At 46.2% G+C, this 15,262-nt stretch overlaps 1 protein-coding gene across 5 annotated transcripts in view; it reads left to right on the forward strand.

Annotated features, from left to right (window-relative positions):
• The window catches only part of rerea (arginine-glutamic acid dipeptide (RE) repeats a), a 126,900-nt gene extending 114,865 nt beyond the window's left edge, over positions 1-12,035 (forward strand). For 4 of the 5 annotated variants that reach the window (XM_031726387.2, XM_031726388.2, XM_031726386.2 and 1 more), the window contains 11 exons: positions 3,581-3,743; positions 3,866-3,958; positions 4,505-4,704; positions 4,883-5,044; positions 5,139-5,252; positions 5,353-6,731; positions 7,369-7,591; positions 7,693-8,413; positions 9,232-9,402; positions 9,544-9,724; positions 9,837-12,035. In XM_031726387.2, the coding sequence (XP_031582247.1) occupies positions 3,581-3,743; positions 3,866-3,958; positions 4,505-4,704; positions 4,883-5,044; positions 5,139-5,252; positions 5,353-6,731; positions 7,369-7,591; positions 7,693-8,413; positions 9,232-9,402; positions 9,544-9,724; positions 9,837-9,870 (3,441 nt within the window). In that variant the 3' untranslated portion in view covers positions 9,871-12,035. The remainder of the gene's footprint in view (positions 1-3,580; positions 3,744-3,865; positions 3,959-4,504; positions 4,705-4,882; positions 5,045-5,138; positions 5,253-5,352; positions 6,732-7,368; positions 7,592-7,692; positions 8,414-9,231; positions 9,403-9,543; positions 9,725-9,836) is intronic. The other variant, XM_031726389.2, reaches the window with a different exon arrangement.
• The last annotated feature ends 3,227 nt before the right edge of the window (positions 12,036-15,262 follow it).

Below are 15,262 nucleotides of genomic sequence, written 5' to 3' on the forward strand. Positions count from 1 at the left end.
GATTGTCCATTGTTCTCCGCTGCTGGCTTTCTTTTTTTTATTTTTTTTTCCTCCCTCTCGACTCTCCTCGGCACTCAGCCCTCCCCCTCCTCTGCTCTCCCCTGTTCTCTCCTCCTTCCCCTGCTCTTGCCAGTAACGGCCTTAACCGTTTGGCTTCATGTCAAAGCAGAGGCCTTTTGTGGCTCTGTCACAAATCTGCCAGGAAAAACAGAAACCATCTGTTCAGGCCTGGGCCTGAGAGGAGATGAGGGTGTAAATACACGAGTTTAGCCCTCGCCCTCAGCCCTACCCGTGTACATACGACCACCGAGCTCACCCTCAACCAGCGCTCCCACCCACAATTACACTGTAGCCTAAAGTGGTTAACCCTATTCAGTCAAAATCTGGCCTCCGGGGGCATTTTCCTCATTTCGTCACCTGCTAACCTCTGTTAGCAGCTGTTTGTGAGAATAACATTACAGTAAGGTTAAAATACAAAAGTCACGCATCTCTATATGCATGCTTTATGAACTCGAACTGCAAGTATTTAATTTAAACCGATAGCACAACAATAACTATGAACATATTTTTTAAAATAACTGCATATCTTTATGTAGATGACCATTTTAAGTGGCAGTAACTGGAACGGAAGGCCTGAGCGCCCTGATATGAGGGTAAGCCCTTCCCTTGCTGGATAATCCACCGGCCAGAAAGCTCCTGCAGATGGAAGCAGCCTAAAAGGCCTAATAATACTGAGCTTATGTTGTCACTATCTCATGTTCTGCGAAGCAGCAGCAGCACACTCTGTGCCGCTCTGCAGCGATTTAGTGGACTAGGGAGAAAATTATGCTGCAGAAGCCGGGGGACTATGTAGATTTGTCTTTCAGCTGTTTTAGATGCAGGTTTGTTTAGTTGTTTCTTTTATGGGCATCTTAATTTTATGAAGGGAAGGAAAGAAGACATGGCATCAGTAGGTAAAACACAAACCTGCTTCCACAACGGCCAAACGTGGAGAATAAACTGCGAGGTAACTGGAGTTAAATTGTTGCTGCGGGCATGTGGCAGCGTGACAAAGTGGCTCTGATGCAGAAAAGTCAGTCGGTGTGAGAGACGGGACTTGCACAACTTCAGAGGACCCAAATCTGTCAGTCTCACTGTGACACAAATGTATTGCACAAAGCTTCTCTCACGTGCAGTATTAGCATGCTCACATCGGGCTGTTTCTCTGCACAACACGTTCACTGTGCTCACAGTCCTTCCTTTATCAGTGCGACTGCACTCCAGAGTTATTACAGTTTTATGATTTTGAACGAGCTTTTATTATTATTTTTATTTTGTTGTGATTTTTCTGCTTTGGATTCGTTTCAGTTAGTTTTCAGAGCGAGTTTGCTCATTTCAGTTTTAAGCAAGATTTAGGAAAGTCACTACAGATATAATAAAAAAACACAAATTGAAAGCAGTTGAGTCATAATGAAAATATGTGTCAAAGCCTCATCAGCCAAGTTTTAGCAAAAAACTTTTTACCGAACACTAAAATTAAGGATATTTTCTCTATATTTTTATTTTAGTTTAAATTAGGTTGACAAACTTCTAGTTTTTAAATATATTTTAGCTACCTAAAACCTAAATTTAGTTAACCATGCAAACCTTGCTGCATTCAAATTTAAAATCTGTCTATATTACAGATATTATTATACTTGCAGACATTTCTACTGCATCATATTTGTACTGAATTTGCTGAGCTTTGCTTCTTGTTTTCCTCTTTTTTTTATTTACATCTGGCTGCACCAGCTCATCACCACACCTGTTAATTCCCATTCAAAAGCCCAAGTTAATGTTTTCATTAGCTCCTGCCTAATGTAATGGTACTTGACACAGCGTAAGTGATGGAGAGGCAGGGTGACCTTTCCTTGTGTCTGCCAAGCTGTTGCTGAGGCCGTGTACTTGTCAACCCGCAGCGAGGAGGCAGAGAGGCACTGCTGAGAACAGTCATTAAGCACAGAGCAAAGCCAGCGCTCGGCACCACTCGACACTTTTGATCTGCACATTTCAATTAGATTTCACATCAGGATGCCTGCCTTCTTTCAGTTAGCACCTGCGCCCTTCCCCTTCCCAACTGGCCGGCAGGTTGAAGTGGGAGGCGCACAAGAAAGGCCACAAAGTTCTGTCGCCGACTGAAACGGCAGCAGCATAATGTAGCTTTTAGGTGATAATATAATCGGTATCCGTGTGCTTTTTTAGCTTAAAGCCCACTGCATTTGAAATCCATCCACCGATCCAGATAAACTCCTGCCGAAGCCTCCACCAGCTCGTGGGGTTTGAGACTCTTTTCCGCTGGAGCAGTGGTTTTCCTGGTGTAGTGCCTTAATTTACCCTGAAATGTGAGGAGGTTTCATTGAGCTCAGACACCCTCAGTAAATGTTTCCAGCACTGCTTTGCCTGATAAGGTGGAGTCCTGCAGGCTCTGGTAGATATGAATTTCCCCTAAGAGTTACATTGTATGTGTACGTGTGCTACAGTTCACTGGCTTTATTTTCTGTTTTTGTTAAGGGGGGGGGGCTTTTCTTAGCCATTTCGTCAAATCACTTCCTCCTTTTTCATGTTTCGCTACATTTTGATAGACGATATCGGGCTGTTGCTGAAAAGCTGTTAATGCATTTCAGAGAGCAATGGACTGACTAATTAATGTCAAGTTTCTCGGCTGAAGCAGAGAAGGAAAACAATCAATAGCCATTAAACCCTGGGAGCTTTGTTGAACAGCGGTTTAACAGACCTCAGACAGTGGCTGGATGCCCTCGGGGCTTTTGAGATTACAGGTGACTTACTGCTCACCCTGCGAACACACACCGCACCTTTTGTAAATTTGTTATCGAGTCGGTGGAAGATGACTAACAAGTGAGAGTTCACAGCGAGGCAGAAAAGGCGAAGCTTTACAGGAAACTACATAATTGCCACCGACTCCTGTTGCCAATTTTTAGGGCTTGTGTTTCACGAGTGTGGCAGGAAAGCTGCAGTTAATATGCACAGGCTGCCTCAGCAAAGTGCTTTCTGATCCATGATTGCATGTGTTAATGTTTCAGTTGGGTATTGATTTCCTGACGGCCTTTTGTACACTGGATTTATCCGCCCCGCTCGCTGGCAAGCGCACCCCTCCGAATGTTTGATTAAAGTTCAATTGACTCTTCCAGTGAAGGGGCGAGGAGCCATTTCACTCCCTATTTGTAGCGCCAAAGCTCTGCCTGACATGTTCTTTTGTTCCCATTCAACCTCCTGCCACCCAGGCAGCCACCATTGCACTGATCCTAATATCCCTGCATTCAGTGAGTCTCCTCGCCTAATCCTGGGACAGACAGGGCCGCAGCACAAACATGCCCAGCCAGCTACAAATCCTGGCATGGACTGACCCGCTCCATGGCCTTTCACTGTGAAACGCAGCACCCACTGCTAATGTGTATCCTCCACAGATTTCATTCCACCTAACTGCAGATATTTCACCTCTTTGCAATCAAAAGTGAATCCTCCCCCTTATCACAGACGCTCGTTTGCGTTCCTAAGATATTACTGCCTGTTTTAACGGCGCCTGTTTATCGTCTTCTTTCAGGGAGAGCTGATTACCTTCTACTACTACTGGAAGAAGACTCCCGAGGCGGCCAGTTGTCGAGCCCATCGCCGACACCGTCGTCAGCCCGTCTTCCGCCGCATCAAGACACGGACCGCCTCAACTCCCGTCAACACTCCTTCGCGCCCGCCGTCGAGCGAGTTCTGTACGTAGCTTTGACCTCATGGTGGCAGCTGGGAGGAGAGTGGACGGCCTGGCCTGACATATACTCGTTGGTTGGTAAAGAGATGTATGTGACGTATCTTTCTCCTTCCTTCTTCCCTCTAGTGGACCTCAGCTCAGCCAGTGAAGATGACTTTGACAGTGAAGACAGCGAACAGGAGCTAAAAGGCTACGCCTGCCGCCACTGCTTCACTACCAGTAAGACGCCACGTCTCTTTTTCATGTGCACGCCCATCATACGGACTTGCTTGGCTATTCCTGTCCTGTCTTGGGATCAGTTTGAGCCCACCCAACACAGCACTGTGTGACAGATGGGCATCAGAGTATGTCAGGACTAATTTGATCAAATCAGACATGAACCCACAGCTCGTTCACTCTCTCCACCTCATTATCCTTCCCCCTCTTTCCACACAGCTGGCTCCCATCTGAACACGCTGACGTTTCTGCCATCCAAGCAAGGGTGGCTAATAACTTTGGCTTTATAGTGTTAACCCATCAAGCTCTTATTAGTAGATTACTGGGAGTTTAAATGGGGTATAAAACAGAGGACAGATTAGACATTGATTTAGCGCCTGTAGTACGAACATTTTTATTCTGTTAAATATTGAAAGGAGAAATTATTTTAAGGTGGTGCCTGTATTCTTCAGTATTACTGCAGGTTGTCAGATGATTTCTGTGTGATGTTTGTGCCTCTCACTGCCTGTGAGACTGTGTTATTTCACAACTGTAAATGGCTTTCCTCAGCCTCCAAGGACTGGCACCACGGGGGCCGCGAGAACATCTTGCTGTGCACCGACTGCCGCATTCACTTCAAGAAGTACGGTGAGCTGCCCCCCATCGAGAAGCCCGTGGACCCTCCGCCATTTATGTTCAAACCTGTCAAAGAGGAAGAGGATGGACTCAGCGGGAAGCATAGCATGAGGACCCGACGGAACCGAGGCTCGGTGCGCCAACTATCCTTCTATTTTCACTTTTAGGAACGATACCCTGAGAGTTATCCCTGGAGCAATCCAGACCCAGATTACAAAGAAATAAGCTCATAATCTCAAACCAAATGTTTATTTTATTCAAAGTTTGAAAGTTTTATAAATTGGGCTAACTTTTCCTTCGTTCAAACTACAGATGTCGACGCTACGTAGTGGTCGTAAGAAGCAGACAGCCAGTCCTGATGGCCGAGCCTCACCCACCAACGAGGATTTGCGCTCTAGCGGACGTACTTCACCCAGCGCAGCCAGCACCGACAGCACCGACAGCAAGACGGACTCCATGAAGAAGCCAAGCAAAGTAAGTACAGCAGAGAGTCGTTGACACCTCGTTTTTCATTGCACGCACCTCTGTAATCTATACTTTCTGTGTCTCTGCTGCTTTTGCTCCACAGAAGATTAAAGAGGAAGCTCCTTCACCTATGAAGAGTGCCAAACGGCAACGGGAGAAAGGAGCTTCAGACACGGAGGAGCCCGAGAGGGCCAACACCAAAAAGTCCAAGACACAAGTGAGTCTGCGATCACTGCTTGTTTTATCTCTATGTGTTAAGGGGAGGTTGTATAGTTGGTGTGCTGACGCGCTTCCTTTCTTCTCCTCTGTCCCCACAGGAGCTGAGTCGGCCAGACTCACCTTCAGAATGCGAGGGAGAAGGAGAGGGAGAGGGCGAGAGCTCTGATGGGCGGAGCATCAACGAGGAGCTCAGTAGTGATCCAAAAGACATTGATCAGGACAACCGGAGCTCTTCGCCGAGCATCCCGAGCCCCCGTGACAATGAGAGCGACTCGGACTCCTCTGCCCAACAGCAGCAGCTCCTGCAGAGCCAGCACCCTCCAGTCATCCAGTGTCAACCGGGCACCTCAGCCACCTCTTCGGCGCCCCCTCCACCCACAACCTCAGCCCCCTCACTGCCTCCGCAGGTTTCCCCTGCTGCAGCCTCCAGCTCTCTACCTCCCCAGCCTCTGCCCCAGGCAAGCCCAATGTCTCTAATCCAGTCAGGAGCATCCCTGCACCCTCAAAGGCTTCCCTCTCCACACTCACCTATGACTCAGGCTCCGCCTCCTGGCCCCCCAGTTCCACCTCAGTCATTACCCAGCCCGCATCACGGACCCATGCCTCCCATGCCTCACCCGTTGCAGCCGGGCCCCTCACACATGGCTCACCCTCACTCCATCACCCCTCAGGGATTCCCTGTAGGTCCGTCTCAGGTCCCACCCCCGCCGGTCTCTGGCCAATCACAACAGAGGGCTCACACGCCTCCTTCTCAGTCCCAGTCATCTTCTCAGAGTGGCACCCAGCCTCCCAGAGAGCAGCCCTTGCCCCCCGCACCAATATCTATGCCTCACATCAAGCCCCCGCCAACTACACCCATCCCTCAGATACCCAACCCACAGTCTCACAAACACCCACCCCACGTGTCGGCACCTCCATTCCCTCAGATGCCTTCAAACCTGCCTCCGCCTCCCGCCCTCAAGCCTCTCAGCTCTTTATCCAACCATCATCCTCCATCAGCACATCCGCCTCCCCTCCAGCTCATGCCTCAAGGCCAGCAGCTTCAGCCTCCCCCAGCCCAGCCTCCAGTTCTCACCCAATCACAGAGCCTCCCACCTTCAGCCAGCCACCAACCTCCTCCAGCTCCTCCTCTGCCACCCTCCGCAGCAGCCTCACATCCCAGCGGGCCACCTCAGCAACCTTTCTCATCTCATCCTTTCAGTACAGTTCTACCTCCAACCGCCCCTCCCCCATCATCATCAAACTCTATGCCTGGCTTGCAGCCTCCTTCTTCCTCGGCTCCATCCTCTTCCATCTCCATGCCACTTCCTGCCTCTGTCACCTGTGCTGGCCCGGGCACAGCAGTCCCACCCATGCACATCAAAGAGGAGCCTTTGGACGAGTCGGAAGAGCCAGAGAGCCCACCACCCCCGCAGAGAAGCCCCTCCCCGGAGCCTACAGTCGTCAATACGCCCAGCCATGCCAGCCAATCAGCACGGTACGTCTGCCAACAGCCTGAGCAAACAGCAGAACATCAAACATCTGTAAAAGAGAAAAACATACACCTGCACAGGTGGCTGTTTATCAGTAGTCTGCCTATTCTCTTATCAGGGGATGCTGATTAGCTCTCCAACAAAGAGTCGCCCTCAGGTTTTAAGTCTTTAATGTAGGCAACAAATCAAATGTCCTCTGCAAAACAGGCATCCAAGGCCACAATTAGCCTCGAGCTCTGAGTAGCTGATGGTTTGGAATGATCAGAGATGGAAAACAGGGAGATTAATTACAGTGAGATGGAAGTATATGAAGCATCCGAATATGAGTACGTGTTGCTGCCTCCCGCTTAAGTGACTCTCAGACTGCCAATGAATACCAATGAGGAGTTTATTATAGGCTCAGCGTGGCAGGAAAAGTGAATGCTGAGAGAGTTTGTTTGCTTTTAAAACATGGACTAATGCAAGCTAATACCAGCTGTGTTTTCATCATTTATCCTGCCATTCAGTACACAAAATTTAACATGGATATGATGATCGTACCTTCTTTTATCTGTTTTTTTTTTTTTTTCTCCAAACAAATGTCAGTTTATGAACGTAAGACATTATTTTAGCTTCTTTATTTTTGTGTCTGTGTTTCTACAGTTTCTACAAGCACTTGGACCGGGGGTACAACTCGTGTGCTCGGACCGATTTCTACTTCACACCCCTGGCTTCATCTAAACTGGCCAAGAAGAGAGAGGAAGCTCTGGAGAAAGCCAAGAGAGAAGCAGAACAGAAAGCCAGGGAGGAAAAAGAGAGAGAGAGGGAAAGGGAAAAGGAGCGAGAAAGAGAGCGGGAACGAGAAAAAGAAGCTGAGAGAGCCGCGGTGAGTGGTGTAATCGTTCTTTTACTTTTATGTTGCCCACTGGTTTTGTTAAAAAAAAATAAAAGTAAGAAAAACTAAGCATGATGTTCCTCTCCTCACAGAAAGCCTCCAGTTCATCTCACGAAGGCAGAATGAGCGAACCTCAGATGGCCGGCCCCGCCCACATGCGTCCACCCTTCGACGGTCCCCCCACTACTATTGCAGCTGTGCCTCCCTACATTGGCCCCGACACACCCGCCCTACGCACCCTCAGCGAGTACGCCCGGCCCCACGTCATGTCCCCCACCAATCGAAACCACCCGTTCTTTGTGTCACTCAACCCCGCAGACCCGCTGCTAGCTTATCACATGCCCAGCCTATACAACGCTGACCCAGCCATGCGGGAGCGCGAGCTTCGAGAGCGGGAGATGCGCGAGAGGGAGATTCGCGAGAGGGAGCTGAGGGAAAGGATGAAACCTGGTTTTGAGGTCAAGCCTCCAGAGATGGACACACTCCACCCTTCCACAAACCCCATGGAACACTTTGCTCGCCACGGGGCCATCACGTTGCCCCCCATGGCCGGCCCTCACCCTTTCGCCTCCTTTCATCCCAGCCTGAACCCATTAGAGCGTGAGCGGCTAGCCCTTGCAGGTCCCCAGCTGCGCCCAGAAATGAGCTACCCAGAGAGGCTGGCAGCAGAGAGACTCCATGCAGAGAGGATGGCAACAGTGGCCAATGACCCCATCGCTCGTCTGCAGATGTTCAATGTCACACCGCACCACCACCAGCACTCACATATTCACTCCCATCTCCACCTCCACCAGCAAGATCCCTTACACCAAGGTAAACGAAAGCCCTGCTTAATTCATAAATGCATGACAATAAAATTAAAAACTGAATTTAGAAGCTTTAACTACAGATGACAACTTAAGAATGAATAGATACTTTATTTAATTAAATGTTTGAAGACCAGAAGTAGAGCCCTGAGGCACTCCACAGGTCAATTTAACCTGTTATCGCTCTGAAATAAATATATATATTTTATTTTTGGTTATGTAGTATTAATTACTACATTTTGATTAAACATAACAGATGCCAGACTGCTTTTTGAGTTCAGGAAGCATGTTGCTGTTTGAAATGTTGCCATTTATCTGCACTTATTCTGATGTTGTTTTAAAGGAAAGAGATGTTTTGACAAAGTTGTTGCAGTGAAATGAACAAATGATATATTGTATTAAGTATCAAAGTGAGCATATCTGTCATAGTATTGTATCATTTTAATATGTACTGCACATAATTGTACTGTAGTAATTTTGTTACTTCTCTCATTAAAGAGTGAACAAAGGGACTTGTGATCAATGTAACTAATTAAAAACTTTTACTATGTGGCCTGAAGCTCCACCTCATGACATCTTTTCTGTATAGTGTACATCACTGACAGACTGGATGACAGGAAGTCATATCTTCCTTAAGTTACTGACGGAGCCAACAGATTTTTTACAATGGATAAATATAGTAAAGTAGTAGTCCCTGCACTCTTTAAATCAACCTTGAGGAGTAACGTTACATTAAGCTGAGTATCATTAATGCCTGTAGCATGCTGTGTGATACATTATCTTGCAATGAGTGTACCCTGAACCTAAGACTCTGACACCCAGAAGGTGGTGGTGAATGTCTTGTGTGTCCTCCAGGTTCCGGCGCCCATCCGCTGGCAGTAGATCCCCTGGCCGGACCTCACCTGGCACGCTTCCCTTACCCGCCCGGCGCCATCCCCAACCCTCTCCTGGGCCAGCCGCCGCACGAACACGAGATGCTGCGACACCCAGTTTTTGGTAGGCTCTCAGCCAGTGTTGACTCTCCTTACCAGCAATAACGCATCACATCTATCAGTCTGAGCTTCTATCAGTCATCCGAGCTTCTATCATAGATCAGTTTGAGCCTGATCACATTTTCTGTGTTGGGTCTTCCTCCAGGTACTCCATACCCACGGGACCTACCAGCAGGTATTCCACCAACTATGTCGGCGGCCCACCAGCTGCAGGCCATGCACGCCCAGTCGGCCGAGCTCCAGAGGCTAGCCATGGAGCAGCAGTGGCTGCACGGGCACCATCACATGCACGGAGGACCACTGCCTGGCCAGGAGGACTACTACAGGTAGTTCATCCTAATTATTGTTGTAGTCCAGTTTCTGAGCGTGCTTGATTACGATTTTTTTTCTTTTCCTTTTTTTTTTAAATTTTAAAACGTCGCTCTTTTGTCCTTTCAGTCGACTGAAGAAGGAGAGCGACAAGCAGCTGTAACGAGCCGAGGGAGGCGGCGACTGACAGGTGCAGGACACAGGAAGTTGTTACAGAGCAGTCTCAAAGAGGCTCTTCAGGATCCTCTACACACTTTCAGTTTTGACGAACAGAAAAAGCCAAGTGAATCGTCTGAGATTTCTCCTGAGATTTTTGTTCTTGTCGAGGACCTTTTTTCTTTTCTTTTCTTTTAATTATTATTTTCCAAGACATTGACTTTCTTTGGTATATAGCCAGTAGTGACAACATCCTCAAGACTCCTGCATGACAAGCTTCCCTGATGTTTTTTTTGTAGGTGCTAGAACAAGACACTGTGCTTATTACAAAACAAACAAACAAAAAAAAAAAAAGAAAAAGCCGAGACCGGTCAGACCATTTATGGAAAAATAACAAGTGCTATCTTAAATTCAACATTTATTTTAATACATTGTTGGAGGTTTTTCATAATTTTAAGAAAAGCTACAGCATGGCGTTTTTGAGTCTGTAAATAGTATATATAAACATATAATTATTATTATAATTATTATTATTACTAGGTGTGGACTCCAAACCAAGTCGTTTCAACCTCCAGTTATAATTGTTTCAAAGCATTATCCCTTGTTTCAGAGGGGAGCACCATGGCATTATACGAGCAGTTTCTGAGAGTTACGGTTGCATTGTGACGTTCCTCTGACATCACTGTGTTTAGATTTAGCCACACATGCACTATGTAAACCATCAGCCTGTCACGCCAACCACATGCATTCATCGCCTTCCACGCTCGGCCGGTTGAACTCGGCGTGTGGACTTTTAACGATGGGGGAGCACTTGAAGAAGTGACACCGTGGTCGCTGACGCTTCTGTGGAGTGCACACTGAGGATGGAGGAAAGATATTAAAAAAAAAAGAAGTTTGCACTGAAGGAGCGTCCTCGAGCTCAGCTGATTTTATCCACTTTGATTGAAATTACTATTTAAGAGCCAAATGTATCATCTACTTTTAGGATTTCTTTTTAAAGGATATGTGGTCACCTGAAACGTCGGCTGAACTGAAGAAATTTGGGGGGGAAATTGCTTTGAATTTTTTTTTAACAGTGTTCACTGTAACAGGAGCCTGACAGGACTGTTTTTGTTGTGTGAATGAGTGGCTGTGAGTCGGTTCTAGTTTGTATTCTAAATGTCCCGCCCCCTTTTTTTCTTTCCTTTTCTTTTCTTTCTCCCGTCCCGTCATCGGTGTTTGTTGCAGGGCTCAAATCCGACTGAGCCATCCTCCACCTAGGCTGTAATAATGTTCACTGTGACACTAGAGGGGGGGCCTGCCGACACTTGACCTCCAGGAGGTGTAAGGTCGATGATGTTTGTGCGTGCCTGTGTGTGTGTATTCCTGTTTTTTTTTTTGGAGTTTTTTTTGGAGTTTTTTTTGTACGCCTTGGTTCCTTAGGGATACACACGGCCTTCTGAGGCCTCAGAGGTGGTGTTTGTTTCTGCCACTGACTGTTACATGTAGTGTTGACCCGTCATTACCAGTGCACACGAGCCCACGTTTTTCTTTCTGTAGCCCATGACACAAGTTCTGCATTTATTCCATGCACTAAGACTGTTTGACCGTCATGGACGATTTTATTTGATTTTATAATTGTATAATTTTATTTTAACCAATCAAAGAAACTGTACTTGCATTTAAAAGCGACCATATCGTCCTATGGAGCACTATCATTTACCACACTAGCGTCTCTGAAGCTCTGACAACAGCCTGTCCACTCTTGTCTTTCCATCGCCCACCAATTTATCCCCCGCCCCACCATGTCTCCTCACAACCTACCTTTCTTCATCATCATCATCATCATCATCATCATCATCATCATCATCATCTCCTCCTGACGATCCCTCACCTCCTACTCCCTCTTTTTTGTGTCTCCGAAGCCTTTGATGTTAAGTGTTGTCAATGGTTTAGCTTCTTGTTTCAAAGCGGCAATAGCAGAATGTAAATTCTGACTGCTAAGATTTATATATATACTGGTATCTTGAAGCTTATTGTATATATGAGTAGTCACCATGGGATGACACAATGTAAACAAAAAAGTAGAAATAATAAGAAAAATTGTGAGTCCTGTGTTCTCTCCATTTGAGTATTTTGTAATTTTTTTGAAAAATTTGTGGAATTAAAATAAACAACTAAGTTACACCACAAGACCGCCTCTCATCTTTTTTTTTTCTTCACGCCTTCTTTTTCCGTCTGCACGTCGTAGGTTTATTTTATTTATTTATTTTTCTGGAAGCGCTAAATCCAAGCGGGAAAGAGACAGTAATCCTGTTTTAAGGGTAAACTATTTGGATTACTGCTCAGAAAGTAAGCAGGAAGTGCTCTTAATTCCTCTTGTTTTTGTTTTTGTGTGTGTGTGTTATTGAAATGTAATTCTGCAGCTGAGCAGACGGGATTGTTGCCGGGTCTGTTTCTACATTTGCTCCTGAATAAAGGATCTTTTTTCTTCTTGACAAGCTAAAAAAAAAAAAAAAAAAGGATACCTGCTTCTTACATTTCTTCACCCTTCCATTTTCTCAGCTTCACAAATACTGAGCTTTAATAGATCACCCCAGCAGCAGGTAGTGAATCTCAGAGCTGAATATTGCACTGCTATGGTATAATAACATCAAAGCCGGGCTAAGCCAGAAGGAACACCTACTCAGGCTCAGATGCCTTGCTATCAGCGGGGCAGGGCTGTCATTTCATCCTGTGTGTGGGGAGTGATAGACCGGCAATCTGTGATGGTGTGCCGCAGCGACGGGTGTCATTTTGAGAGGGAGCTATTATTCTACTGCTGCTCTCTGAAATGATGCCCTGTCCTCGGGAAAATCGAGGTTCCTTGGATGCTGTATCCCCGGGCTGTCATGTGAGGAGGTGCTGCTTGTTGTTGTTGCCGGCTCGCCTCACCTCCCCATAAAACACAAGACGTCAGAGCCGAGCAGCGCTGGCTGGTTGAATTATTCATCCCCCCCTCCTCCTCCTCCTCCCTCTCCTCTTCCTCCTCCACACTGGCGATGGAGCGACTGTGACTTGTGTCAGCTCAAATCCTTCTCATAATGCTGTGTGTACCCCTCAGGCAGGCAGAGAAGGGGGATACGCGGTCTTGAAACATTTTTGCTCTTTCACTCCGAGTAGCAATATGTCTTGTGCTGTTCTCGCGCTGTTCTGTCTGTTGCAGCAGGTCGTGGACACAGAGCCTCCTCATCTCCACCGTCCTGCTGTCTTTTTCTTTCGCTCCACTGGGCCTGCCTGCTGCAGAGTGTGATGCTCGGCGGCGGAGACGAGCCTGCGCGCCATTAGTGCGTTCAGTCGGAAGGTAGCTGGGTTCATTCTTCCGGGTAGCTTTGCAGCAGCCCTGAAGCTGAGCAGGACCCTGTTTATCTCAAAATGAGCTGTGGTGACATAACAAAAAAAACCTACACCTCTGCTCCTGCTTTTATCCCTCATCCACTATCTGGAGTACATAGACAGGAGACATGATACTGTATATTTTCTCTGTCTGCAATCCAGCCAAGTGCCATCACTCTCTTTAGTTTTATGTGCATGTTCCAGAAGTTCCTCATTCACATCTGGGCCACCATTCAGTCATTTCAAAAACAGGCAACCTGTAGTTAGGATAAAAAATAAATAAAGCCTCGATAAATTGAGCACAGCTGTAGGAATTTGATGCATGCAAATAAAGCTAATTAAACCCATCTAAAATGCAAATGGAGTAATCTCCAACAGACATACGTGTAATTTATTTTCAGTCCTGCATTTCGGAACTAGCTGAATATTTATGTCGATGGCATGGCCATCATTTTATGGGAAAAGGTTAAAGTGAGGTTTTATGATAAAACTCCAGAATGAAAACTCTGCAGCAGAAACCTCTGTGTCTGCTGCAAAGCTGATGTGAGGGGAGGAAAAAAAAAAAGAGTCATTTTAAAAAGTCCCTTTTTTTTTAACGTACCTTTGGTACCTTCCCCCCCAAAAAACAGCTGACTATTGTTGATTATGGGAGTCTGTCACTACGTTTTATTTGAAACAAATGGTTGGACGTGCAGCACGGTGGTCTGGTGGGTAACTCTGGTTAACCTCATCAACAAGAAGGTCCACCGTCCGGCTGGGGCCTTCCTGTGTGGAGTTTGCATGTTTGTGGGTTCCCTGTGGGTGCTCTGGCTTCCTCCTATGGTGCAGACATGCTTGTTAGGTTAATTAGTGATTCTAAATGAGGTGTGAATGTGAGTGTGAATGGTTGTCTGTTGGCCCTGTGATCGACTGGCGTTCTGTCCACGGTGTACCCCGCTCCTCGCCCTATGACAGCTGGGACAAGCGCCAACCCCAATGTGACCCTGAAAGGGGTGGATAGTTTCATACTGGGTTTACATCAAAGTGCAAGATATAGTTTGTTTATTTATTTTAACCAATGACGCTGCTGATCCCCAAGTTTAGAGGCTCGGGGGAGATCAGAATTTGACTGGATGAGAATATCTCACCGCCTGAAGCTGAAAAGCTCTTTGGCTGCTTCAATGGCTGTTTTTTCTCTTTTTTTGGACTGTTGCGATGCTAAATAATGAAATGCTATCCAATTAATTTTGATGTATCTTTTCTAAATGGAAGCCCAATGTTGCTCCTGCAAGCTGTGAAATCATCAGTGAACTCTTTCACTATCAGGACCAGAACCTTGAGCTCATAGATGAGGTACATCACTTTGCAGCTCCTTTTTTTTTTCCTGTTATCATTTTGATAAAAGGTGTTTTTGGAACACTGATCCTGATCCAAGTGTCAAATGACTTTGACTGCACTTGCTATTTTGGCCCTGTCTAAACACCAGTGTCAGATACAGGGAGTGCAGAATTATTAGGCAAGTTGTATTTTTGAGGAATAATTTCATTATTGAACAACAACCATGTTCTCAATGAACCCAAAAAACTCATTAATATCAAAGCTGAATGTTTTTGGAAGTAGTTTTTAGTTAGTTTTTAGTTTTAGCTATTTTAGGGGGATATCTGTGTGTGCAGGTGACTATTACTGTGCATAATTATTAGGCAACTCAACAAAAAACAAATATATACCCATTTCAATTATTTATTTGTACCAGTGAAACCAATATAACATCTCCACATTCACAAATATACAATTCTGACATTCAAAAACAAAACAAAAACAAATCAGCGACCAATATAGCCACCTTTCTTTGCAAGGACACTCAAAAGCCTGCCATCCATGGATTCTGTCAGTGTTTTGATCTGTTCACCATCAACATTGCGTGCAGCAGCAACCACAGCCTCCCAGACACTGTTCAGAGAGGTGTACTGTTTTCCCTCCTTGTAAATCTCACATTTGATGATGGACCACAGGTTCTCAATGGGGTTCAGATCAGGTGAACAAGGAGGCCATGTCATTAGTTTTTC

The sequence above is a fragment of the Oreochromis aureus genome, linkage group 20, assembly GCF_013358895.1.
Source record: "Oreochromis aureus strain Israel breed Guangdong linkage group 20, ZZ_aureus, whole genome shotgun sequence".
Classification (NCBI taxonomy): domain Eukaryota; kingdom Metazoa; phylum Chordata; class Actinopteri; order Cichliformes; family Cichlidae; genus Oreochromis; species Oreochromis aureus.